The sequence below is a fragment of the Equus asinus genome, chromosome 4 (assembly GCF_041296235.1).
Source record: "Equus asinus isolate D_3611 breed Donkey chromosome 4, EquAss-T2T_v2, whole genome shotgun sequence".
NCBI classification, from domain to species: Eukaryota; Metazoa; Chordata; class Mammalia; order Perissodactyla; family Equidae; genus Equus; species Equus asinus.
The window spans coordinates 22,731,364-22,758,024 of record NC_091793.1 but is presented as its reverse complement, the minus strand read 5'-3'; the positions used below and the strand labels follow the sequence as shown (position 1 = coordinate 22,758,024).

The 26,661-nt window shown below is 38.8% G+C and overlaps 1 protein-coding gene across 2 annotated transcripts in view; it reads right to left on the bottom strand.

Annotated features, from left to right (window-relative positions):
- DMC1 (DNA meiotic recombinase 1) overlaps window positions 1-26,110 on the bottom strand; it is a 39,913-nt gene extending 13,803 nt beyond the window's left edge. The window contains exons 1-12 of one of the 2 annotated variants that reach the window (XM_044779711.2): window positions 26,030-26,110; window positions 24,422-24,514; window positions 23,788-23,832; window positions 22,734-22,880; window positions 20,832-20,914; window positions 16,280-16,332; window positions 15,230-15,271; window positions 13,967-14,039; window positions 10,010-10,101; window positions 9,527-9,600; window positions 9,281-9,395; window positions 8,859-8,919 (exon numbers count right to left, since the gene is read on the bottom strand). In XM_044779711.2, coding sequence (XP_044635646.2) covers window positions 8,859-8,919; window positions 9,281-9,395; window positions 9,527-9,600; window positions 10,010-10,101; window positions 13,967-14,039; window positions 15,230-15,271; window positions 16,280-16,332; window positions 20,832-20,914; window positions 22,734-22,880; window positions 23,788-23,832; window positions 24,422-24,472 — 836 coding nt within the window. In that variant the 5' untranslated portion in view covers window positions 24,473-24,514; window positions 26,030-26,110. Of the gene's footprint in view, window positions 1-8,858; window positions 8,920-9,280; window positions 9,396-9,526; window positions 9,601-10,009; window positions 10,102-13,966; window positions 14,040-15,229; window positions 15,272-16,279; window positions 16,333-20,831; window positions 20,915-22,733; window positions 22,881-23,787; window positions 23,833-24,421; window positions 24,515-25,911 lie in introns of both variants that reach the window. The other variant, XM_044779709.2, reaches the window with a different exon arrangement.
- Between the last annotated feature and the right edge of the window lie 551 nt (window positions 26,111-26,661).

Below are 26,661 nucleotides of genomic sequence, written 5' to 3'. Positions count from 1 at the left end.
ATGATCATCTCAATAGATGCAGAGAAAGCATTTGACAAGATCCAACAGCCATTTATGATAAAAACTCTTAACAAAATGGGGATAGAAGGAAATTATCTCAACATAATAAAGGCCATATATGACAAACCCACAGCCAACATCATACTCATTGGGCAAAAACTGAACACCATCCCTCTGAGAACAGGAACAGGACAAGGATGCCCACTATCACCACTCTTATTCAACATAGTACTGGAGGCTTCGGCCAGAGCAATTAGGCAAGAGAAAGGAATAAAAGGAATCCAAATAGGGAGTGAAGAAGTGAAACTCTCACTGATTGCAGACGACATGATCTTACATATAGAAAACCCTAAAGAATCCATCGGAAAACTATTAGAAATAATCAATAACTACAGTAAAGTTGCAGGGTACAAAATCAACTCACGAAAATCAGTTGCATTTCTATACTCTAATAACAGACTTACAGAAAGAGAACTCAAGAATACAATTCCATTTACAATTGCAACTAAAAGAATAAAATATCTAGGAATAAATTTAACCAAGGAGGTGAAGGACTTATACAATGAAAACTATGAGATATTATTGAAAGAAATACATGATGACATAAAGAAACGGAAAGAGATTCCATGTACGTGGATCGGAAGAATAAACATAGTTAAAATGTCCATACTACCCAAAGCAATCTACAGATTCAACACAATCCCAATGAGAATCCCAATGACATTCTTCACGGGACTAGAACAAAGAATCCCAAAATTCATATGGGGCAACTCAAGACCCCAAATTGCTAAAGCAATCCTGAGAAAAAAGAACAAAGCTGGAGGCATCACAATCCCTGACTTCAAAATGTACTACAAAACCATAGTGATCAAAACGGCATGGTACTGGTACAAAAACAGGCACACAGATCAATGGAACAGAACTGAAGGCCCAGAAATAAAACTGTACATCTACGGACAGCTAATCTTCGACAAAGGTGCCAAGAACGTACAACGGAGAAAAGACAGTCTCTTCAATAAATGGTATTGGGAAATCTGGACAACCACTTGCAAAAGAATGAAAGTAGCCATTATCTCGTGCCATACATAAAAATAAACTCAAAATGGATCAAAGACTTGAAGATAAGTCCTGAAACCATAAAACTCCTGGAAGATAATATAGGTAGTATACTCTTTGACATCAAACTTAAAAGGATCTTTTTGAATACCATATCTTCTCAGACAAGGGAAACAAAAGAAAAAATAAACAAGTGGGGCTTCATCAGACTAAAGAGCTTCTCCAAGGTAAAGGAAACTAGGATCAAAATAAAAAGACAATCCACCAACTGGGAGAAAATATTTGCAAATCATATATCTGACAAGGGGCTAATCTCCATAATATATAAGGAACTCACACAGCTGAACAACAAAAAAACAAACAGCCCAATCAAAAAATGGACAGAGGATATGAATAGATATTTTTCCAAAGAAGATACACAGATGGCTAATAAGCACGTGAAAAGATGTTCAACATCACTAACCATCAGGGAAATGCAAATCAAAACTACACTAAGATACCACCTTACGCCCATTAAAATGGCTATAATCACTAAGACTAAAAATAACAAATGTTGGAGAGGGTGTGGAGACAAGGGAACCCTCATACACTGCTGGTGGCAATGCAAACTGGTGCAGCCACTACGGAAAGCAGTATGCAGATTCCTCAAAAGACTAAAAATAGAACTACCATATGACTCAGCTATCCCACTACTGGGTTTCTACCCAAACAACTTGAAGTCAACAATCCAAAGTGACATATGTACCCCTATGTTCATTGCAGCAGTATTCACAATAGCCAAGACATGGAAGCAATCCAACTGCCCATCGACTGATGATTGGATAAAGAAGATGTGGTATATATATATATATATATATATATATATATATATATATACACAATGGAATACCACTCAGCCATAAAAAAGACAAAATCATCCCATTTGCAACAACGTGGATGGACCTGGAGGGAATTATGTTAAGCGAAATATGCCAGACTGCGAAAGACAAACACTGTATGATTTCACTCATATGTGGAATACAAACACACACATGGACAAAGAAAACAGTTCAGTGGTTACCAGGGGAAGGGGGGTGGAGGGATGGGCACAGGGGGTGAAGGGGAGCACTTATGTGGTGACAGACAAGAAATAATGTACAACTGAAATTTCACAATGATGTAAACTATTATGAACTCAATTTAAAAAAAAACAAGAGAGAATAGGTACTACTGCTTGTCACTGATTACTCCAGGTGAAGGGCCTAAATGTTTAGAATGTCATCTCCAAAGGGAGATGATTTTAAATGAACTAAATTGGGAAATAAATTACAGGGTTTGTGAAAGTGCTAAGAAAACATATAGGAAAGATATTATGGGGAGAAAAAAAGTCCTCAAAAATCACTCATAAACTAAGAGTTGTACTTAATCAAAATAGATTGCAAGACAGCATAACAGCTTTAGCTCTGGAACAATATCAAGCCAATTCAAATTTTACTTGCTCCATCAAGGTATTAAGGATTCTGTGTAGAATTTTGTGTAGAATTTATGGCTCTTAACCTTCCTTATAGGACACTAACACTTTGATAATTTAATAAAAGATAGAGACTCTCCCCCAGAAAAAGGCACATATGCACATATACAAACATTTTCATGTAAGTTGAGGAGATACATGGTTTTTCCCCTCTCTGGTGCAGATGAGTATTATTAACAACCAAGATTTACTGAGTCCTTACTATGTGGCAGACACTCTTCTAACTCATCTAATTATTTCCCTTTGCTTAGATTCCACATTTAGTAAACAACTTTGGATTAAAATTTGGATTCCTATAGAGGTCTGCCTACCGGTCACAAGAACCTCAAATGTAGCTATGTTTTTCATTATCAGTCAACTGACCCTCTGATCTTTCGTTGGGTCTCATAAACTTGATTAATATGAGTCTGACCCCCGCTCCCCTCTGAGAGATGGACTGGTTCTCAGCAGGCTGATCAAATAAAATCTCAGCCTGCAAGGCCGAGGGCCCTGAATTCTGGTCAATTCACCAGAGTAATGGACGCATCCCTACAAAGCCTCTTAAATGACAGCATGCCAACCTTTCCCTAGGCACGTACAGCCCTGATGTACTGGGTGAGTTTTGGAGTTAGACCTGGGCTCAAATTTTGGCTTATCAGCCAGCCGGGTGACCTCAGGAAAATTGTTTAACCATTCTAAGTGTCTGCTTCTTCATTTTAAATGGGGATAATAACTGCACCTAAGTGGTGGGATAGTTGTGAGAATAAAACGAAATAATTTAGGTAAGGCATTAGCCTAGTGACTATAATTATTATCTGCTTTCCTAATCCTGACTCAAACACCTATTATTTATGTTATGTTGGGCTAGTTACTTATTTTTATGAATCTCAGTTTCTTTAACTGTAAAATGGGAAAAAAAAGACCTTACCTCTTAGGGCTCTTGTGAGGATTCAAGATATATTTAATATAACTTGTTGGGAGCCAGGTCATTTATACACATTAGCTCTATCCTTACAGTAATCCGGGCACATAAGAAATACTCAACAACTGGTAACTAATATTATTTAACTAAACAATTCAGTTAAAACAGTCACTCTTTCAGTGACATGTAGACCAAGAAACTTCTTAAAGTTCCCTTGAGCCTCCTGAGTATTCTAGCAGTTATAACAAAGTCTTGAGTAAAGTTCAAGAAGGTGTAATAGCATTCCACATTCTTTTAGAGGGCTTTAATTTACTTCTATTTCTGAGCGAGTAAAAACAGCTTCAGAAAACCACCCACCACGTCCCTGCTTTAGCCTATTCTCTTATTTCCCCTTCTTTTATATTTTCTTCTCCTCTTCTTTCCTTCTTTACTCAGGGGCTAGGGGAGTATGATGAGAAAGAGGAAGAGATGGGGTGGATATTGGGAATATAGAGGGGCCAAGAAAGATTGTTTCATTTATCCCTGTCTGATTGAACAGGATACAACATATTATATTGTTGAAGGTAAGACCCAGAACAGCCTGACCTCCCAACTTCAAATTAGGTGCTGGGGTCATGTAGTATAGGATTATGGTGATGGTAGGGCAGGGGATATTTTTCTGGGAGTAGGATGGGGAGGGTAGCACAGGGAGGCTAAAAGAGCATCAACTGTGAAGTCAGAGATACCTGGGTTCAAATCTGGGCTTCTGTTTTTTAACTGTGTGAATTAGCAAGTACCAAGTACTCTAGGCCTCTGTTTCCTCCTTTATAAATTAGGAACAATAATAGTATCCACCTCAAATACTGATTGGAGCGGGCACCTTGAGCGGCCCGGGCAAGGGCAACCTTGTGGGACAACTGGTACTCTTGGTAGTTTGACTTGCAAAGGGGTAAGCTTACAGATGGAAGTTTTGAGAAGGAGTCCATTAAGGAGAGAAAGGCTGAGTGAGCATGCCCAAGAATGAGGAGCATGCTTTGAGATTAGGGGACGATAGGAAGAGAGCTGTCCAAAGAGAAGAGTGTTGGGGAAAGAGAAGAGACGGGTTTTTTTTTTTTTTCTGCTTTATCTCCCCTAATCCCCCCTGGTACATAGTTGTATATCTTAGTTGCAGGTCCTTCTAGTTGTGGCAAAATTTTAATTATTTCTTTTGAGGAAGATTAGCCCTGAGCTAGCATCTGTGCCCACCTTCCTCTACTTTATATGTGGGATGCCTACCACAGCACGGCTTGCCAAGCAGTGCCATGTCCGCACCCGGGTTCCGAACCAGCAAACCCCTGGCCGCCAAAGTGGAACGTTAGCACTTAACCGCTGTGCCACCGGGCCTGCCCAAGAGACAGTTTTAAAAAGGCGTATGTTTAAGGACTTTTATTAAGGGCCGGCCCCATGGCCAAGTGGTTAACTTCGCGCACTCCGCTTCAGTGGCCCAGGGTTCGGATCCTGGGCGCGGACATGGCACCACACATTAGGCCATGTTGAGGTGGCGTCCCACATGCCACAACTAGAGGGATTCACAACTGGAATATACAACTATGTACTGGGAGGATTTGGGGAGAAAAAGAGCAGGAAAAAAAAAAGAAGATGAATGGCAACAATTGTTAGCGCAGGTGCCAATCTTTAAAAAAAAAAAAGAAAAGAAGTTTTATTAAGTAATCTCCCCCTTCTGTTTCCTCCCAAAATATGCAGAAAAATCTACACTTTTTTCAAAAATTTGAAGAGGGAATTCTGGGGGCTTGGGGGGGATGTGGGAGGGATGCAGCCACATACTGAGATTGGCTTCACAGAAAGAAGAGGGAGGCCCAAGGAGGCTGAGTTATGCTGGGGGGACATGAGAATTACAGATGATGATGCATGAAAGCACCTGGCACATGGTAAGCAATCAATAAATATAAGTTCTCTTAATTTTGAGGGGGAGGAAAATAAAGTTCAAATAGTTTAAATGACTTGCACAAGGTCACCATGCTAGAGACCTTGGCTTAATGTCTTTTCTCTAACCGTACTGCTTCTTAATTTATGCTAATGATGTTGAATCAGTAGGTGACACCCTTAGAGAATAAACTGGCTGCACATTTACAAAACTGCACACATTCTAAGATGACTTTTGTTTTAGGAAAACAAATACACAAATGAAGTAGGTGGCAACATCACGGTCTTATTTGTTGCTCATCTTATTACTTGCCCTGGTGTGGAGCTTTAAGGCTGATACTTTGACCTTGTATCTCCACACCTTCATCAACTGGATCATTCCAGTTCTAAAATCTGTATGTGTAAGCCTTATCTAGGAGCTACTGCTCCTCTGTATTATACAGCAGCTCCTTGCCTCTATAATTTTGTTCCTTTTTAATACGACGTGCCATCAAGTATAATGCATGGGATATAAGCCTCAATTATTGTCAGTGTACTTGGGGACTCATACCAATTATAGTGATATTTCTCTGACAGGCCCCAGGCGAGCTGCAGCTTGGAGTTCCTCACCAGTGAGAAGCAAAGATATTTTCTTTACAGGAGGATTTCTAATAGCATTTGAAATCCTTTAGTTTAAAGCTGTTCTGGTTTTTTTCATTTAGTTGTGGCAATTTATGTGCTTTATATGACGACATGCATTTAATTTGTATTGTTATAATTTAACATACTTTAGAATATACTAATTATAGTGAATCTTGTTTCCTTACAACTCGGCTAGGTGGAGGAGATGATGTTTCAAAGCAGGTTCATCCAGCAAAAATACCAGCCTTTGTTACCTTTTCTGGCTCTTTACTTAGCTCACTTCATTATAAATCTCTTCCCCTCTCCAATTCCTTCAATTATTTCCTTTCGGTCACCTCTCTATTTCTCCTTTCATTGTCTTATTGCAGTTAATTCAAACGGTTTTACTTTTTTTGAAAGTTTCTACGAATGTAAGAAAGAGAACCCCATCTGACCTAATTTCCACTGATTTCCTTTGCCTTCTATCTCTAGATCAGCAGTTTTGGCCTCTTCAATGTTCCCTCCTCATACCTGAGAAAGAACATTGCTCTTTAACTTGTACTGTTTTATTTGAATGCAACCCACTTCCTCCCTCTGAGCCAATGAGTCATTTTCTCTTTTTAAAGCGAGCCTTAAAAATCTTCCATTTCTCTTCAGTTTAAAATAATTCTCTTTGTGAAGTACTTCATGCCCTGTGTATGAAAGACAGCCTATAAAACAGAAAATTGCCTTAACCACTCAAGGACTACAGACAATGTGTGACCCACCAAGACTTTAAAATTTTGACTTAAACAGACATCATTTATTTTTCTTCTTTATGGAGGCAAGGCATATGGTCCCTTTTGTTCGCTAGTGAATTCCCAGAATCTTGATACATAGTAGATTTTCAGTAATATTTATGGAAAGAATAAATAATTGATTTCCCTCTCCTCAATCTTTTTAACTTTCTTAATACTATTTGTGTGGTTAATAGTTTTTACATTGGAATTTCCTGTAATTAAGTAGAAAATACTCCTAATAGGGTATCGGAAGTGAGAGATACATCAAACTGTAGAAGACGCAGCAATACTCTTTGGGTAAGTTTAAAAAATGCCTAAAGAGAGACACACTCGTTTCAGTACAACTTACAGAATTTACAATAGCATATGAAATATCTTCTAATATATATGTCAATGGCTCATTTATCTGCTGCTATATGATGTATTGACTCAGTTTTAAAGTAATAAAACTTTATATTGCAACCATCAGAATAGTAATTGATTTAAGCAAGAATCTTCAATGGATGCTAAAGCCAATGGGTGAAAGCTTATTGCAGAAGAAGATATTTACACGAGTCCCAAAGTATCACGCACAAATTTCTTATTAATTACAAAGAGGAAAAGGTCTTTTACAATGGAGAAATCTTGCAAACACCATCTTAAGCACATGATCAAACCCAACATGACTAATAATGGGACAAACTGCTCTCTTGTGCCCCCGATAGGATTTACTGAGAAGGCTATCATATCGCTTAAGTAGTTTTCCTGCTAAAACTGTTTGACATTTTAAATACTGAGAAAAAAAGTCAACTCTAAATTGAGGGACATTCTGAAAAACATTTGGCGTGTGCTCTTCAAAAATGTCAGTGTCATAAAAGTCTAACCAGAGGTTGAGGTTCTGATTAAAGGAGACATGACAACTACATGGAGCGCATGATCTTCACTTGATCCTGAATCAAAAACAAAACAAAAACCCAACAACTATAAAGGACATTAGTGGGACAACTGGAGACGCTTGAATACAAGTGTATATTAGATGGCACTAGTATGCCAATTTTAAGTTTCCTGAATGTGATAATTATATTGTGATTATGCAGGAGAATGCTTTTGTTCTCAGAAGAAATATGCTGAAGTACTAAGAGGTGAAGTGTCATGATGCTTCAATGTTTCAGGGAAAAAACTCTCAAATGCTTCACCAGAAAATATACATACATGTATGTATATGTACGGAGAAAGAGATTTTACACATATGCTTACACCCGCACACATAAAACACACGAGAGAGAAAAAAGGTGGCAACATGTCAATAATTGATGAACCTAGGTGAAAGATATATGTACTTTTGTACTACTATATACATACTTTTTTACCATTGTACTACTCTTCCAACTTTTCTCTGGTTAAAAAATTTCTAAATAAAAAGTTGTTGAAATGATCTTTAAAAAAGCAGCATCATAGATTCAGGGTTATTTTGATTACTTATTCAGACACATAATGCTCATATTTTTTGATAGTGGTAACTAACCTTTCTTCACATTTTGTGTTTTCACTATCCTCCTTTAGCTCTCCTTGCCTTTCCATTCACTGCCGTCTTTCAAGCAGAGCCATCAACAGGCGCGTTATGTGCACAAACACTTCAACAAATTCTGAAGATGCCTAGTGTGGACTGAAATTCTGTTCCTTCAAACAGAAGACTTCTCTCATAGGACCTCTTATAAATATATCTCATTCATATGCTGTAGGGACCCTGCTTTTTTGTTTTTAGGATAACAGTTTATCAGTGCAATAGAAGTCATTCATGTATCTGGAATATAAGTTTTTATTTCTCTAGGATCTTTTTCTTATTGTCCTTCAATATTCTTTTAGTCCTAGACAAAAGGGGAGCCCAAAGTATCTCTCAAAATAGTTAAACTATTGTTTTATTTTATAAAGAACTACAGAAAAATTGGTTCTGGATAACAAATAAGTGATATTGGCAACTATGAAGCAATATGCACTGTGCAATAAAGTGATTTGTGATATATTTGTGCCTGCAACAAGACTGATTATTTTGGAATTATTTTCTATTCTACACTCTAACCCTCTTGATATTAATCTTTGTGAAATAAAAAAGCAGAATATTGGGGCTTACGTCATAGTTGCTCCTGGATCAGCAGTCATTTGATTGGTCACAAACACAGCCACATTATATTCTGCATTAAGAAATAAAAGTAAGAAACTAAGATAATGGCAATATAAATATAAGAAGTTCATTGTTTAGATTTCAGAATTTAGAAACATTGTGCCATGAATTTATTTTATAAACAAGATCAGATTCCTATTTTTTCATTGATAACATGAATTAATTTATTTAATGTTATTATTATTATTTAGGTACCTTATTATATTAGAATCAATATTTTTGGTTAAAAAAAAGAGTTGTATTCCCACGAAGGTAATTTTATTTTTTAAAAATGTATTGCCTCCTGACATTATTCTGAGCTTTACTGCAAAGTGTACTCAGCAAAGTCATAGATGTTATTCTGATAGCGCCATTTTATTTAAAAAATCTACCTTCTGAGATTTTTTGGAGTCGCGACAACATCTGGGCCAATTTTTGCTGCCGTTCAGCTAACTCCCCACGACCGCTGAAATCCACTCGAAAAAGTGCCATTATTGAATCAATGATCTGCACAGAGTTAATGTAACAATAAATAGCATTTGGAAATGGAAGGAAGAAGTTGATTTGAATCAGAGTCAATAGAAGAAAAATATTATGCTAAATAGCTCTGCGAGCGAGCAATATTTAAATGCCTATACCAATAGCTTGAAGATGCCAGCTTCTTCATGGAACTTTGCTGCTACATAATCAAGTAGCTCCATCTGATGTTCACCTGGTGGGAAATGCAGAGAGAAAATGTTAATAAAAGCTAGAAGAAACAGACGCTAAGATCATTTATGTCCTTGGGAGTCAAGCAAGAGAGAGTCCTTGAAGGATTTTCTTAAGTATTTATGACTTTGTTAAATTCAATTTCGTATTCTGCCTTAGCATAAATGACAAATGCTACATTATCCAAAAAGAATGTTACTTTCCATTTTAAAGGCGAAGAATAAGAAATAATTTGAGGGCATTCTAATATCTAAGGACTTATCACATGGTAAAATTTGTGGACTGACTAAATTAATTTGGAGAAAAGTAAAATAGAAAGAGAAAAGAAGTGTCAAAAGTTGTATCACTCAAATATTAAATCAGTGCTGTCAACCTTAAAACAGCCCAAACATCCAACTGCATGGGGTTCTTACTAGTATATGCACGTGCATAGAGTACATTGTCCAGTACTGCATCATGGTCTACATTGAAGCGATCAGCAATGTCCCGAAGGCGATCTGGACGGCTAGAGTATGCCAAGATTAAGGATCCAATAAATCAATTCCAAAAAAAGTTTAGATAACAACTACAAAATATAACACCTTAAGTAAGCAAATTAACAGAGAAGCAAAACAGTGTACCGACAAAGGTATTCTGAAGGATGCTAATGACCACTTAAAATCTAGACCAGATTTTATTTTTCAAAAGTGCCTCAATTTATGAATACCTTAGGTAGTGATAACAGTCATAGAAATCATGAGGCGGTAATGAATTTAAACATTAAATTATCTAACCTTTACAAACATTTTGGAAGCTAGTCGTTATGGCCTATATTACATTTTACAGTTGAGGACACTGACAAACAGAGATTAGGTGAATGACTCAGGATTATGCAGCAGATCAGTTACAAGAGAAAAACTAGACACTAAGATTTGTGAATCTCTTTTGTTCTCAGTTCTAGAAAAGTAGATCTATTCTAGGAAAACAACATCACTGAGTTATAATTCGAGTCACTTCAAAGTGAATTAATTCACTCTCTTCATAATTCTTACTTGTTTAATATGAAATAGTTTAATATACTGTTAATCACATGTTGCCCAAAAGTGATAAATTTGACTACATGAAGCAAAAGGTCAAAAAAGTAACTTCAAGGGGCTGGCCCCGTGGCCGAGTGGTTAAGTTCATGTGCTCCGCTGCAGTCGGCCCAGTGTTTCGTTGGTTCGAATCCTGGGCGCCGACATGGCACTGCTCATCAGACCACGCTGAGGCAGCGTCCCACATGCCACAACTAGAAGAACCCACAACGAAGAATACACAACTATGTACCGGGGGGCTTTGGGGAGAAAAAGGAAAAAATAAAATCTTTAAAAAAAAAAAAAAAGTAACTTCAAGGGTCAGAAGGGAACTATCAACCTGGGGTTTTGGTTTACTTAGGGTTTAAAATCCACTTTCTTCTAAAGGAGTTGTGTTAGCTTTCTGAAATTAGTAAATTCATAGAGAGGCAATTTCAGTGTACCTGCAAAGGGATTCTGGAAGATGCTAATAATCACTTATATGTATCTAACCTATAAAGGAGTAATAAACATTTTCTTTTAGGTCTTTGGTGATCTCAACAATATGTCTACAGTATCCTCTAAAGAGAAGTGAGGTAAAATAAAATGCATTATCTGTGATCTCACTTCACTTTGTTTACAGTGTTTATATAATACTGATCATACTATAAGTAACTGTAAAGCAAGGACCATTTATAATCTTATTTGTGACCCTTGCAACTAGTTCGATAAATGTGGGATTGTCTTTAGGCTCTCCTAGCCATCTGTATCCTCATGCACTATATGTGTCCTTTTCTTCAGAGCCTCAGTGATGGCCACTAAAATCTTCCATTGCTACTGGGTATATCCTGGGCGGACAAGCCAAAGGAGACTTTGGAATTGGAAGAGGAGTGTTTTTCACCATGTCAGTTTTTACAAAACCCAGTTAGTATGTGACCAGGAGTGTAAAGTTTGGCTTATGCTGAAGGAAAGTTCAAATCAATCTACAAATATTTATTAACTGACAACCATAGGGAATCGATTATCATATTAACCAATTACCAATGCAAGGCATTATGGAAGATATAAGGAGTTATAAGACAATCTATGCCGTAGGTAAGCTTAAAACATAATTAAGGAGGCAAAATATAAACACATAAAAAGAAGAGAGCAGTATATGGGTAAAGAGTAACATCCTACTGTAGCGCTTGCACGTCCTTGCTCCCCCCAGCTGTTCCTCCCTACTCCTTCTTGCATAAGATTTGGCTCCTAACTATTCCACTCTACCATTCTTGATAAAATCCAAACTGCCCAAACGGTGGCTGTTATTCTGCAAGAACAATTCCTCTGTCTCCAAGAATCCCTAACCAACTATCGGAAACTAGCTGAACTCCAGGTGAGTCCCTCTGGCTAAAGCCCTGTACAACGTTCCACCCTCTTTCCCCAAGTCCTTCAGTCTTCTCATACCCAGTATTTACAAATAAAGTCTTCTGCAAATGGTTCTCTGGTTCTTTTTCCTGTACTAGAGTATTTTAGATGGTAAATTCTATAACAGATCAAGAAGGAAAGGTTTTCTAAGTTGGGTAATTAGAGAAGATTAGAAAAGGCAGGCCTACAAATGAGCCTTAAAGGATTTGTGTGATTCAGAAAGACTGCGAGGTAGGGAAAGAGGGAGCAAATACCCAATAAGATAAAAATATACCATGCAAATTTCGCTATGACTGGCCAAATTAATATTCAGGAGTGAGAGCAAAATAAAGGCATTTTCAGATACGCCAGAGCTTAACGTCTACCACCTGGATTACTTTTCTGAAAGAACTACTTGAGTAGATACTCCACCAAAACAAAAATACAGGAAAGAAGATTTGGATGTAAGAAACCATAATCTTTATAGTTAAATCTAAATAATTGCTGACATAATGTTTTCAAATTTTAACAGCAAAGCATGTTTTAGAGACAATAAGATCAGACTAGAACAGACTGATCTCTTTGTCTGTAATAGTGACAATAGTGAGTACGAGCTTAGAGTGCTAGGCTGGGGCTTCACTGTGAATGGCCTTACAAACGTGTGCAGGTCTTCTTTATTGTTAAAAAGAATTTCCTCTGAACCTGACACCTCCTCAAACTACTGTATTTCTTCTTCTATTCATTGGTCAATTACACACCACCTCAATTCCTTACTGTTTATTTGCAACAAGCTTCCATCACCTCACTTTACTGCAAATCCTCTCTTGGATTCCTAATTTCCAAGTTCAGTGTGATCTTTCTCAGTTTGCACCTTCATTCTCTCCCTCTCTCTCTCTGGAACATTGCCGATTACCCTTTTCTTCTTGAAACTTTCCTTTTGCTCAGCCTCCACACTGGATTTCCTCCTACTTCGTCTGTCTCTATGGGTTCCTCTTTTTAGTCCCTCTTCCTAAACATAGGCACACACTGAAGTGCTATTCTCAGTTCTCTTTTCTTCTCCCTAAGTTCTCTTGCTCCCTTGGCTATTCCATCCATTTCTTTGGCCCTACTCCTTTCTCAAGCCGAGTCCAACATTTCCAACAGCCATATGGATGGCCTCCTGTACTTCATATTCACATTATTATGAAATGTCACACATTAAAATGCAACATCATCCTTTTTCTGAAACATGATCTTCCCGATTCCGTCCTTAGTGTCATTCTTCTCCCAGTATCTAGACAAAAAAACCCTGAGAGTGGTTTCTCAAACCTCTCTTTCGTTTGTCTACCGAATACAGTCATTACGTCCTATCAATTTTCCTCCCTAATACTTCTTGTCTTTTTCTTTTTATTCCTACTTCTCCCAACCTAAATCAAGTTCTCATTACTCGCCTAGAATATTGCAAAAGTATCCATTTACAGTCATCATCCGGTTTCAAGGCCCTTCATGTCTAAGACCCAGATCACCTTTCCCGCCTTGCATTCTGGAACAGTTTACACTTCAGTTAGACTGCAGTTCTTTCTGCCACCCAAACAGGTTCTGCCCTTTTCCCTTTTGTGCTTTTGTTCTCTTCATACTTTTCCCTTTATTTGGGACCATGACTTTGAGTGAGTCAATAATCTTCTTTCTAACTGTTAAGTAAAATCTTTGGAGAAGAGGAGTAAAAATGAAGATATATTTCCTCTCATGTATTCATTTTGTCAATTTTATACCAAACTCACGTGGAGATGTGAAATCTTTTAAAATAAAAAGTAACTTGAGAACTTGACCAGCAATTGTTTTCCCCTTGGCTTTTCTCATTATTGCTAGTTTACGGGATGATTACAAAAATGACATATTTCAAACAAATTCTCTTTAAAGTAACAGTACTATATTACACTATTATGTTAGCAACTTGTTTAAATAAAAGGGTACAAAGTATTTTCTGTATCAATGAAGATAATCTTTCCTCCTGAGTAGCCACCTGCTCCTGGAAGTTGAGCTGTCACTAGGAAGCAATTAAAAATTAATTAATATTAGTGGAGTGAATAAACTTTGTACAAATGAATATATAAATTAACATGGGATTTACCCTGGTTGCAACTCTTTAGTCAATCTAGCAAAGAATCGTAATCCTTTAGTTTCTAAACAAAGAGCACGCTACATTTTTATATTACTAACCCGTGGTAAAATTGTAAGTATTCTGCCAGGATAGCAGTAATTCAACAAAGAAAGTCACTCACTGTCTCTCACAATGGGAGATACTCATGAACATTAGTTCTCCTAAGAATAGAAGTAGACTTTAAACATTACTGATTTCTTTCTATAAGAAATAATCACAAATATAATTTATGCTATATAACTCATCTAAATAACTTTTCAATTAATGTATGTCAAATTTTTTTTATTTTTTTATTAATGTTATGATAGATTACAATGTATGTCAAATTTTTAAGTGCCTTTCCTTTACATAGTAGTAGTAGTTAACACTGAGGAATTACTTTATATTAGCTACATGTATTATTTCATTTATTTTTCAAAACAATCCTAAATTTGGCACTATCATTATTCCTATTTTACTGATGGGGAAAATTAGAAAGGTGAAGCAACTTGCCCAAGGTCTCACAGCTATTAATGGTAGAGCCCAGACTGGAGGCAGGTATTTTGATTCCAGAATTCCCTTCTTAACCACTTTGCCATGCTCCTTCTATTTAGGTCAAAGGAATGCAGAGTAATGTCTTCGTGCAAAAGAAGGTATTTTTGCTTATTTTGTTTTAGAAAAAATTGTTTTGAAGTCTTTTTTAGAGCCAACTTCACTCCATGGAAAGTAAGGGATTCTAGTCCTCGAGAGATTTTGTGACATTCTTACAGATACAATATAGAAAAGCTGGAATAGGAAAAATTGAGACAGTGGATGCTCCTCCCCCCCAACACATTCATACCCACTTACCTCCTCCTTGTTTCTATTCAGGTGTTCAGAGTGCAGCACACACAACATCACCTCAAGCATCACACATTCAAAGACCAGCTCTGGTATTTGTGTAACCATGGGCAGTTGACTTAACCCCTCTGAGTTTTAGTTTCCTTGCAAGTTTGTTCCGACTACATGAGATTATGTGTACCAAACTCAAAGTAGATTAGTAAGTTATAGCCGTGATCATTATTATTATTGTTGTTGTCATTGTTATGTATCCTTACCACAGAGAGTATGAGAGAGCTGGGTTTTTCCTGTTCGAAATTCTGTGAAATATAGAAAAAATTTTAAAAATCATACATAATTAAATTTTAGATATTTTCATAAAGAATAAGTCTGGCCTCAGAGTATGGTTTTCTTTTCCAACAGTCAAATCTCACACATAAAGTACCTCTGTGTCACGAAGGGATTCTGCATATATGAATACCAGCAGTAAAAATAACTTTTTAAGGTATTTTTTCACAGAACTGTCCTTTAGATAAAAATTAATTTAAATCAAGTTTTCCTTAGGAATAGTCATATAAGTGAAAGTTTAAGACTCCACCACAGGAAGGAGAGCCTGGGTTCTCCCACTGACCTGAGATCCTCAAGGGCAGCTAAAGTAGTCTCAGATTGGTGGTATCCCCTAGCTGCCAACAAAAGCAATTCTCTCTGGAGGAAAACTTCCCCACTCACCAATTGAGGCCCATGGAACTCCGATAGATTAAAATCAAGCAACACGTTCACAAATATCAATAAATACACAAGAAAGTAAGCCACTAAGACTGAGAGTCAACAGAAATAAAGAAACACAGATTCATTTCTCCAAGTCTATAGAAACATCAACAACAATAAAACAGATTTCGTTCTCTGAGGATTGCAAATACTGGAACTGTCAGACAGAGTATGTAATACAGCTTTGCATAAATTTTTTTTAAAAATAGAGGATATAATTAGGAAGGAGAAAATCTATTCTCTATGTTCATGGAACATGCATTTTCTAGAAATAAGATCCATCACATTATTCAAATACCTTTTGAAGGAATAAGAGAAAAAAATTTTATTCTCTTCTATAGGAATCAGAGATAAAAAGATGAAAAATGCCAATAAGATTCATCTGTTAATGTTGGAACATATTTTAAATGCAGCCAAGAATGATCCTGTATTATGATAATTGGGATTTCATCATAAATTCCAAAATAGATACAATTTGTTATTGGTTGTTTATTTAATTATATATGTGTGCATGCATATATATTTTTTTTCATATGACAAAATATTAAGGTTCTACCTACCGCCAAAAGCTTCTGTGATTGCCATGCTTTCAATTCCACCTCCTAGCAACTTACTGGAAATAGAAAGTAAGCATTAGTAACAGGAACAGAAATAGAGATATCAAGAAAGAAGAAAGTGTTAATATCATTAGTATCATATCTATCTATCTACGCAACATGAGCAGGAATTCTTTGCTGAATAAATGGCACACTCCACCTGTTTAGAGCATAGGTTCTACTGCGTATGGGCAGGTGGATCAGCAAAATAATTTATAAGCCCTGCTGTTCTGACTTCTGGGTACCAATAGGAAATGGGCTGTGCAGGCCTCATGTCTCACTATTATTCAGAATTGAATTGGAGTTTGAATAAATGGTCTTAGTTATTAACTGCATTTTTGATATTGTGCTGGAACTATGTTTCTAAAAGTCAACTGAATATCTGTTTTTTTAAAAAATGTACTGAGAAGCATACCAAAAATAGACATTAGGAGAATCCAGTGATTGTCACCATGATTGATTTATTCCTCACAAACCAAATTCTATGAAGAACATGTCAGAATAGAAAATATTTAAAGATGTTATACGCAATGCTAGCAGTTAGAAGAGTGTCAGATTTTGACAGCATACATTTAATTGGTAACTCAGTGTTTTAGTACATTTAATATTCTTGATATGAAAAGACCTAAAGTTAAGTCATTATCTCATATATTCAATAGATGCAATAAATATTATTTGTATTAATTGGGCTAAGATCTGTTAGGAGAGTTTTAAAAACTTTCACAGTTTCTATTAGCATAACTTTTGGGACATGATCAAAGATCAGACAAAGCTTTAAGAGATATGGATAATCCAATAAATTTACATTTACATAGTTTAAGAGAGCAACTTAAACATAAATTGAAGCAATGTTAGAAGTTATCCACAAATTCAGTGAGGACTATGGACTTCAATGAGGAAAAGAAAAATCTGATGCTGACCTGTATAACTTGAATCTAAAGGACAGGGGCTGAGAGACCATCCCATTTGGAGGGCATGCACTTGGAGATCCTAAGGGCCTACCAACTATTCAAGAGAGCTTTTCTTGTCCCTCCTCATCTTGAGAAAAATCACCCTGAAAGGTTACAGCTCTGGAAAAGCTCAGACAAAATTTCTGATTGATATGCTGAAAAGGTACCCCCAAAATTTACCTGAAAGGCACCCAAAATTATTTGGGATAGCATAGTTGTTGCCTTGGTGAAACTGAGGAAAATTTAGAATTAGGTAAAGAAATAGTGTTTTTAAATCTAGGGAGATTTAAAAATAGAAACACAAATCAAACCCACAGCTTATTATTTTCATATTAAATTTGGGAATAATCTGTGCATATTTGGTCTTTGAGAGCTTCTAAAGTTTAAGAGAATTTGACATTTTTATAATAACAGATTAGCCTCTAATTGATTAAATGATACAGACCTGCAGTTTCTAAGTTAATAACTAAGATTATGCACAGTACTTATTTGAACCTTTAAGAGTGCTGAATTATAAGTTTAATTTATTAGATTTACAAAAGATATTTAGGTAATTGGGAAGATTTTAATAATCAGACAAGTAAAGTTCTTAAAGGAAATATAATATAATAAATTAAAAAATAATTTAAAATGTTTAAGGGAACTTAGTTAACCATATTATAAAAGCCCCCTTAAGATTTGCTGGATTTATAAATAGACTTGTAGCTCAAGAAAGAATGTATAACATTTTAATAAATCAAATATTAATTTAAAAAAATCTAGTTCCTGAGTAATCTGTGCCCAAAACCCAACATCGAGGACACCGGAAAACCCACTATGACAGTAACAGTTTCTCTAGCTCACTGGTTCCTGGCCCACAACGTAACAGAGCAACTGGAGAACAGCAAGTTGTCATTTGAATCAAGCTGTTTTGTTGATTAACCTGATTTTTGACCAAGTTGCTGTGGAGGAGGATTTCCCAAAGACTCTTCCTTAGCTGTTAGTCACCTGAAAAAAAGGTTCTGTGATTTTAAAATGTGAGGCAATGCTAAGTTACAGCAGTATTTTGTTGCACTGCAGTGTTTCAGACCCTTTAACAGGCCAGTGTGCACTGTGAATCTCTGAGAGGAATATATAGTATATTGCACTTCCCAACTTATTTCATTCACTATTTGTTTATTCATTCAACAAATACTTATTGACATCTGGTTTGTGATAGAGATTGTTCTGTGCACTTGGGGCAAAGCAGTGAACAAAAGAAAGAGAAATCCTTCACTTCGTGGAGCTTACATTCTAACGAGAGAAAAGACAATAAACAGAAATAAGTAAAATATGTGGTATGTCAGATGTTATTAAATGGTATGGATAAAAATCAGATCCAGAAAGGGGTTAAGAAGTGCAGAGGATGAAGGTAGGAGTTTAAATTTTCAAATAAAGCCATCAGAGAAGGTCTCATTGAGAAATAGACATTTTAGCAAAGACCTGAAAGAGACGACAGCAAGCCATAGATAATGAGGAAAGTGTGTCCAGGCAGAGAGGATGTTAAATGCAAAGTCCCTGGGGCAGTAGTGTATGTGGCACGTTCTAAGGATAGCAAAGAAGTCAGTCAGTGTGGTTGGTGCATAGTAAACTAGAAGAAGAATAAAAAATGAGATTAGGTTAGCGATTCCAGAAGACTGGCTTTTGCTCTGCGTGAGATGGGGAGTCATTAGGGTGTTTTGGGCAGAGGAGTATCGTGATCTGACCTACGTTTTAAAAGGATCATTCTGCCTCCTATGTGAAGAATAAACAGTATGGGTGAGGTCTGAAGGAGGGAAATTAGTGAGAAGTTATAATAATCCAGAGGAGATATTAATAAGTGGTTTAGACTAGTGAGGTAACACTGGAGGAGGTGGTGAGAAATAATTGGAAGTCATATTCCTCTCTTTCTCTGTACACATACACACACACAAATAGAAAAAAATATATAACTTTTTATTATCAAAAATTTCAAACATAAACAAAAGTAGACAAAAAAGTATAATAATGAATCATCATGTACCTATCACTCAGCTTCAACAATTATCAACTATGAATTCATGGTCAATCTTTCTTCATGTAAACCTCTAACCACTTCCCTCCCTTTTCATATTATTTTAAGCAGATTCTAGACAACATATCATTTCATCCTCAATAATTCAGTAGGTATCTCTAAAAGATGAAAACTCTTTTTTTTTGGTGAGGAAGATTGGCCCTGAGCTAACACCCATTGCCAAGCTTCCTTTTTCGCTTGAGGAAGATTGTCCCTGAGCTAACATCTGTGCCAATCTTCCTCTATTTTGTATGTCAGATGTTGCCACAGCATGGCTTGATGAGCGGTTTGTAGGTCTGCACCCAGGATCTGAACCTGAGAACCCCAGGCTGCCGAAGCAGAGCATGTGAACTTAACCACTATGCCACCAGTCAGCCCCAAAGACTCTTATTTTTAAGATGATTGCATTACCATTATCACACCTAAAAAATTAGTAATTCCTTAATATCAACTATCTAGTAAGTGTTCAATTTTTCTGTCTTATTTTTTTATAGTATGTTTGAATCAAGATCCAAATAAGATCCACATACTGGGATTAGGTGATATGTCTTTAAAATCTCTCAATTTCTAGGTCTTCTCCCTGACTCCATCTCTTTTTTTAACCCTTGTAATTTATTTGTTGAAGAAACTACGAGGTTTGTCCTCACTGAATATATTTGAAGGTAGAGCAGAGGGGATTTGTTAATGGATTAGAGTTAGAGTGTGAGAGGAAAAAAAAAGGCACCAAGGATGACACCAAGGTTTTAGGTCTGAGAATCAGGACAGAGACCGATCTGAGATGAGGGAGACTTTGGGAGCAGCAGGTTTGGAGCAAAGACCAAAAGTATGGTTTTGGAGCTGTGAAATCTGAGCTGAACAGAAGACATCCAAGTGGAGGCATCTTTGACTATGAAATCCTTTTTCCTTGGAGTATCTTGTGAGGACAAGATTTTGAGGCATACTTAGAAGGAATACTGCTTTTGTTGAAATTGCTTTTGGTGACTGCTCTAACTTATGAAATGGTAACTCTGCCTAGTAAGTTAGGGGAAAAAAATACATTCTAGTCAACTTGCATTGGGCAGATAATGGCTATGTCTCAAGAATCATAAGATAGTAAATAAAAATGGAAGTTAAAATTGCCGATGGTGAAGAGCAAAAACAACATTGGATTATTTCTTCTAAACTCTTCAGTCTAACAACTGATTTTTAAGTAAAACCAAAAGTGAAATGGAATTTTCTTCACCAATGGGGAAGAAAAGGAAATGAAAATTTAAAGTGATTTTTAAAATGGTTTGTAGATTAGTATAGACTGACTCAGAAACTACTTATATCTTGTAAGAAATTTAATCCTGGTTTTACAAGCAGTCTGGAATTTGTTTGCTTTGGGTGCCTTTTGAGACAAAAAAAAAAAAATACTACTTCAAAAGGAGCAGCTATCTCTACCACTTATAGTAAAAATAACAACCAGATAGAGGAACAGAAATACAGAATTCCAAAGATTATGCTTAGTGGTTATAAAAAAATACGAGATACATACTCAAATTCCTGGCTCCCAGTGGTGATATGGAAAACCATCTTCCTCTTCTCACTGTACTCAAATGCAGTTAAGAATCCCGGTTCCTACAGAAAGACAAAAGAAAAAGTTCAAAAAGGGTATAAGATGATGGTTTTAATTTCAAATGCTGCCAAAAACTATACACTTGATCATCAGAGTCATCATTTGATATGAGCTACTGTTCATTTGTTTTGAAGGCAGCACAAGATCATGGTTAAGAGCGCAGGCTCTTGAGCCACCCTACCTAGGTTCAATTATGACTCTAATACTTACGAGTCGTGTGGTGTGGGGTAAACTACTTAATCTTGCTGTACTTCAGCTGCCTCTTTTGGGTGAAATGGGGATAATAATACTGTCTTTCTCATCGGGTAGTTGTAAAGATTAAATGAGATATATTTATGGCATAAAGCAGAATGGTATTTTATTAAATGATTCAGCTGATTTCATTCAACAGCATTTCCCCCAGGTTTAGAAATTACAAGGAGCACGGAAATTCCCATTTTCACTACTCATGAGACAATATTTTTCACATGGTAGATATACTACTTATTTGCTGAATTAATGAGCTACAGCTGATGCAGTGGTGTAACTAGTGAAAATAGGCCCTGATGTGGTCTAATGTATTTCCCTCTTTGTTGTTTTATACTATGACAGTGATTCTCAAACTTCGGAGAACTTGAAGGGGAAAAAAAAGCCCAGGCTTTATCCTACTTCAATGAGCCTGGGCTGGTGTACTTTCTTAGCCGCTCTAGGTGATTCTGATACACACCAACGTTTAGAACCACTGTGCTATGAAACTGACTTCCTTTCTCTCTCTCTTTCTCATCTCTCTATCTCTCAATCCTTCTCTCTCTTTAAGAAGAAACAGCTTTAGTTAAGAAAGGGTAAGACTCTGGGTGTACTAGTAGGTGCTTGAGAAGGAGAAGGGTTCTTTTCTTTGGTGATGGGATAATTTTCCAAAGAAAAGAAGACTAATGCCTGGGAGCTATAAAGTAGCAGTGTTCCAAACACTGGGCACTGCTCTGGGGCTTCCCTAGACACCCTGGCAGTTGCAGAATTGACCCTTGGGTATACTGCCAGAGTGTACTCAGAAGCTAGAGCAACTGAGCTGTGTTCAGAGCGGGTCAGTCGGGTCCTCTCCAAGCTCAGGACCACACTGCCACTGGCTTGTGCCTCGACTGCCTCTGGGAAAAGAAATCAAATGGCTGTCGGTGAAGAGAGCTTCTCGGCCTTGCTGAGAATGAGATCTTCACATACACATGTAGAAAAGGAGAGGCTTGCTCTTCTGCAAAGAGGGAGACTTGGCGACTATCTTTCTGCTCATTCCTATTTCCAGAGCTGGTGCCTCCAGTGGCCCCTAAACGTTCTACACAAAAACTTGGGTCAAAGGGTTATGTGTCTGCTTGAAGGCTCTCAGCTGCATGGGCCTCTCATAGTCTGTGGGTCCAGCTACAAAGCACGGGTTTAGCTCAGCTTTAGTTCATATATGACTTGAGGAGGCAAGACAAAAATAAGGAGGAGCAAGATAAAAAAGCAAAAATAAAAAGGAGAAGAAGAGGCAGAGAAACAGAAAGGGGGAAAAAGTAATACACAGGGAGACAAAAAGAAAAATTTTGGTAAAAATAATTACTTCCATAGTGATCCAGGTCTCTTAACCCCTGCCTCAATGTTTCAGAAATTGATTACTGTTGCGTTGAAACTGAAGCGATGAAAAGTTAACATGGGGAGTATAACAATATACAGAATACATAATATAATACAGTATATAGTATAATACACTGTGGGAGCGCAGAGTTCCCACAGTAGTTTCCAGCGTTCCCAACGAGAAAGGCTACAGAGACAGGGCCTCCTAAGCGAAAACAACAAAGAATGGATCTTGCTTACAATCAGTTTGTTGGCCGCCTCTTTAATCTTGTCCACCTTTGCTTCTGAGAGCCCTTTGACATTGCACAGGGCTCTTCTTGTTGTCATCTGTATCCCTTTGACGGTACAGATGCCTACTGACTTCAGTTTCTTAATGTCAGCCACGTTCTGTAAGTCAGAGAATGGGTGTAGCAGATTGATAAAATGCCAGCCCGAAAGCCTCCCATACTATGTCATGTGCTTCTGTGTCCGTCTCCTTCCACCACGATGCCAATTTTACACAAGCAGCCAGGTGGAACCCACCCACCATGTAGCCAAATGTTCTGGAAATATCCGAGTAGAACATACCCAGCACGCTGCCAAATGTTCTGGCTGCGCCCTGATTTCCCAAGAATGTTAGTGAGACCATGGCAATGTAGCAAGGAATTCAAAAGAAAAGTCTGTTGGTAGAAAAGCTAACAAAATTATCACACGTTCGCCCCCTCAGTTCAGCTCCTTCCTTCTTCAGAACTTCATTACCAGTATGTTCTTCTAAAATTTTTACAGATTTTTTTTTCTCTACCCTTGGAGAATGCAAATAGCTACATCACCAAAGGACCAGGATTTTCTCTTGCTCCTGTTTTCTAAATCCAACCGCAAGAGACTAAATGTGAGGGTTTCAGAAGGTAATGTCACCGAAGCTTTACTAGCAACCGATTGCTGTTGAAATTCGCTGAGTTTGTTGCTCAAAGTCTGGATTTCTGTCAACATCATTTATTCCAATCACCTGACACAGAGGGCGAATTTTCTGTTGATGAGACAGTAGATAGCTCCGTATAGACCAGCCGTTCCCAACCAGGGGCGCTTCTGCACCCTGGGGACACCTGACAACGTCTGCAGAAATTTTTGATTGTCACAACTAGAGGATGCTACCGGCAAACGGTGAGTGGTCAGGAGCTGGGGATGCTGCTCAACACCCCACAAGGCACACGACAGCCCCCCACCGCAAGGAACTGCCCAGGCCCCGATGTCAACCTGGTCAAGGCTGAGAAAGCTTGAACTGGACAATTTCACAAAGCACTGAAAAAATACTTACAATTCCATGTTTTTGCAACAGGTCAATGTCTTGAAACAAAGATTCCTAAAGGAGACAGGACAGAAAACCATGGAGTTTTGATTCTTCACATACAACTGTTTCACATCTTTTAAAGAGTTAATTCAGTATTATGGGTCACTCCAAAATGCCTCAGATTGCATTTCTCTAGATAGATTGAGGAAGGATCAATAATGCTTTTTCAAACACATTGCTCCGTACTTAGAAGGAGGACCAACATGGAAAGGGCCCAATACTTTTGTCATGGCCTCTCCAAATCTTAAGACCTTAACTGAAAGGAGTGGAACAGCATTGAACCTATTTTTAAATACATTTTCTCAACCTTCTTCCCCACCAGACCTTGAACTCCTCCCTCTGCGATTCGGTACCAGTATGCATAGGTACCAGCATGGCCATACCAGTTGTTAAATTATTAAAATACTCTCATGCCAGTTGCTAAGTAGCTAATCTTAGCACCGCCTGCCAAACAAGTTGTTATATATTTGTAATATTGCCTCTCTCAAGAACTATGTTTTATTTCTCCTCTCAGTTTCTAAAAATAGTAGCTAGCAGGGGAAGAACTTCATTTTTCTGGAATGACTGAATGTCTACATATCTTTCAACATTCTAGTCATACCTCTTCATCTTGGAATCCTGGTTCTTCCTGCACAACTTGATCTTCCTTCATATTGAAGGTGGGGGGGAGGGGGCGGCAGAAAAATAATCAATTCTGGGAAAATAAGAAATATTATCTGAGAAGTAGTCATAGATCATATACTTTACAGAATCCTTTGCCCAGAGAACTCCTGGATTTCACTTCAAAGTCACTGACGATCAGAAGGACAAGTAGAGAAACATTTAGTCTGGAAAGACTGGGCGGCCCATCTCCTTTCTGCCCAGCACGGGGCGTTCTTTCTTTTGTGGGTGTATGTATGTTGGGGTGGGGGACTTAGTTTCTTCTCTCTTTCCTCAAAACTACTTTTTATCATCTTCTGACTCCCTATAGCCCCGTTGATCATGACTCTCTGAGAGTGTCTTTTCTGCTGTCGTCATTTAGAATCGCACGTTGCTGTTCCACCTCTCACGTCTATATGAACCACACCAGGAACTGTGGGCTCGCCTCACTCTTCCCGCATCCTCCCCGGCTCCTAGAACTTAGCCTACCCTCCACAAACAGGTTTTATTTTTCTCATGTACAATGAACACCTGCCTGCTTACTAAGTATGGACGGGCTCGCTTGTAACATATATCCTTTTTGTTTCATAAAACATTAGATATATTTTGTTTTATGGTATTTCCTAGTTTCATGATTTTTTTGAGATTTAAAGTTATGGTGGATACCCGATGTTATAATCTTAGGGCCAGTAAGCAGAGAAACAGTCTTTGATTTAACACTGTAGCAGCTGTTCTAAGATCTCAGGAATCTACAAGACAAGAGCGTGTTCTTTAGAATAAAACGTGGTCCACGTGTCAGGGTTCTTGGTCTCTTCCATCTCTTCACTTCAAACCAAAGTCAGGACCTGGGGCCCAGAAGGAGAACAAAGCACTAAGATAGAGGCACGGTCCCTAACACCTAGTACCTCCAAATAGCACGTATCCAAGGCAAAGGAGGAGGCAGCGTACATGGAATCTTCTGGAATCCTCCCTCAGCCATAATACATATGATTACCCAAAATTCCACAGACTGTCCTCAGTGAAGGAAAAAAACCCATCCATCTCTTCCCTCCCGATAAAATCTTTCTCAGGCAGCAGTTGACGGATGAACAGGGATCTGAGGCAGGGCTCCCAGACACCCGGCTTCAGGCGCCCAGAGCCGGCCACCCCTGCGCTGCTCTCAGCGGGAGGCCCGGGCGGCGCCGCCGCTGGACGTTCTCTCGACACCCCATTCCCTCCCAAGGACGGGGAGGCGGCAGCTCCAAGACCCGGGTCTGACTTGATTTAAAGTAAGGATGCTGGAAACCCCTCCAGATCACTGAGATTCGTCCCGGGGCGCGGAGGAGACCCGCCAAGCCGCCGGCCCAGGCCCAGCAGCGCGCGCCAGGCCTGACCAAGCAAAGGCACCCACCCTGGAGCTTCCCCACCGCCTCCTCACGCGCTTTCCCTTTTTGCCACAAACCCCGCTCGTACCCACAGGTGCCCCGAGAGTTTCAAGGTGAATCCCTTCCGCCCCCCTCCCGGGATTTCTACTCTTCAGAGATTCGACTCGGACCCAGAACGCGGAGACAGCGGCCCGCGCGTCGCTGACCGGAAAGTTTGGCGCCAAACGACTAGACTTCGAGCCGACGAACGGCATGGGCGTGGCAAGGACCAAGGGGCGGGCCCACAGAGGGCGGGGCAGAGGGTGGGGGCGTGGCTAAGACCGAGGGGCAGGCCCACAGAGGGCGGGGCAGAGGGTGGGGGAGGGGCTAAGGCCGAGGGGCAGGCCCACAGAGGGCGGGGCGGAGGGTGAGGGGCGGGCCCACAAGGGGGCGGGGCGAGGGCCGAGGGGCGAGCCCACAGTGGGCGGGCGGGGCGAGGAGGAGACCCCGTGGTGGGGCGGGGAGCTGCCTGGACCAGCCAAAGGAGTCTCTGGTGGGCCCGCGCTGGGGAGAAGGAGGGGCGCTGAGGTGCAGGAAGGGTGCTGAGGAGAAGGGCTTTGATGGGAGGGGAGGCAGGGCGTCCCTTGAGCTGAGGGAGATGCTGAGGTCAGGGAGAGGACTCTGAGGTGGGGACACTAGGCCTGTGCGTGGGGTCGGTTCTGAGATGAAGAAAGGCCGTTGGAAACTGGTCATGAGGCGGAAGACCTCGAGGCGGGGGAGGGGTGCTGGTTGGAGGTGGCTGAGCGGCGACAGGTGAGGTGCAGGATGCTTAATCAGGACCCTCGGGTTAGGAGGTCGA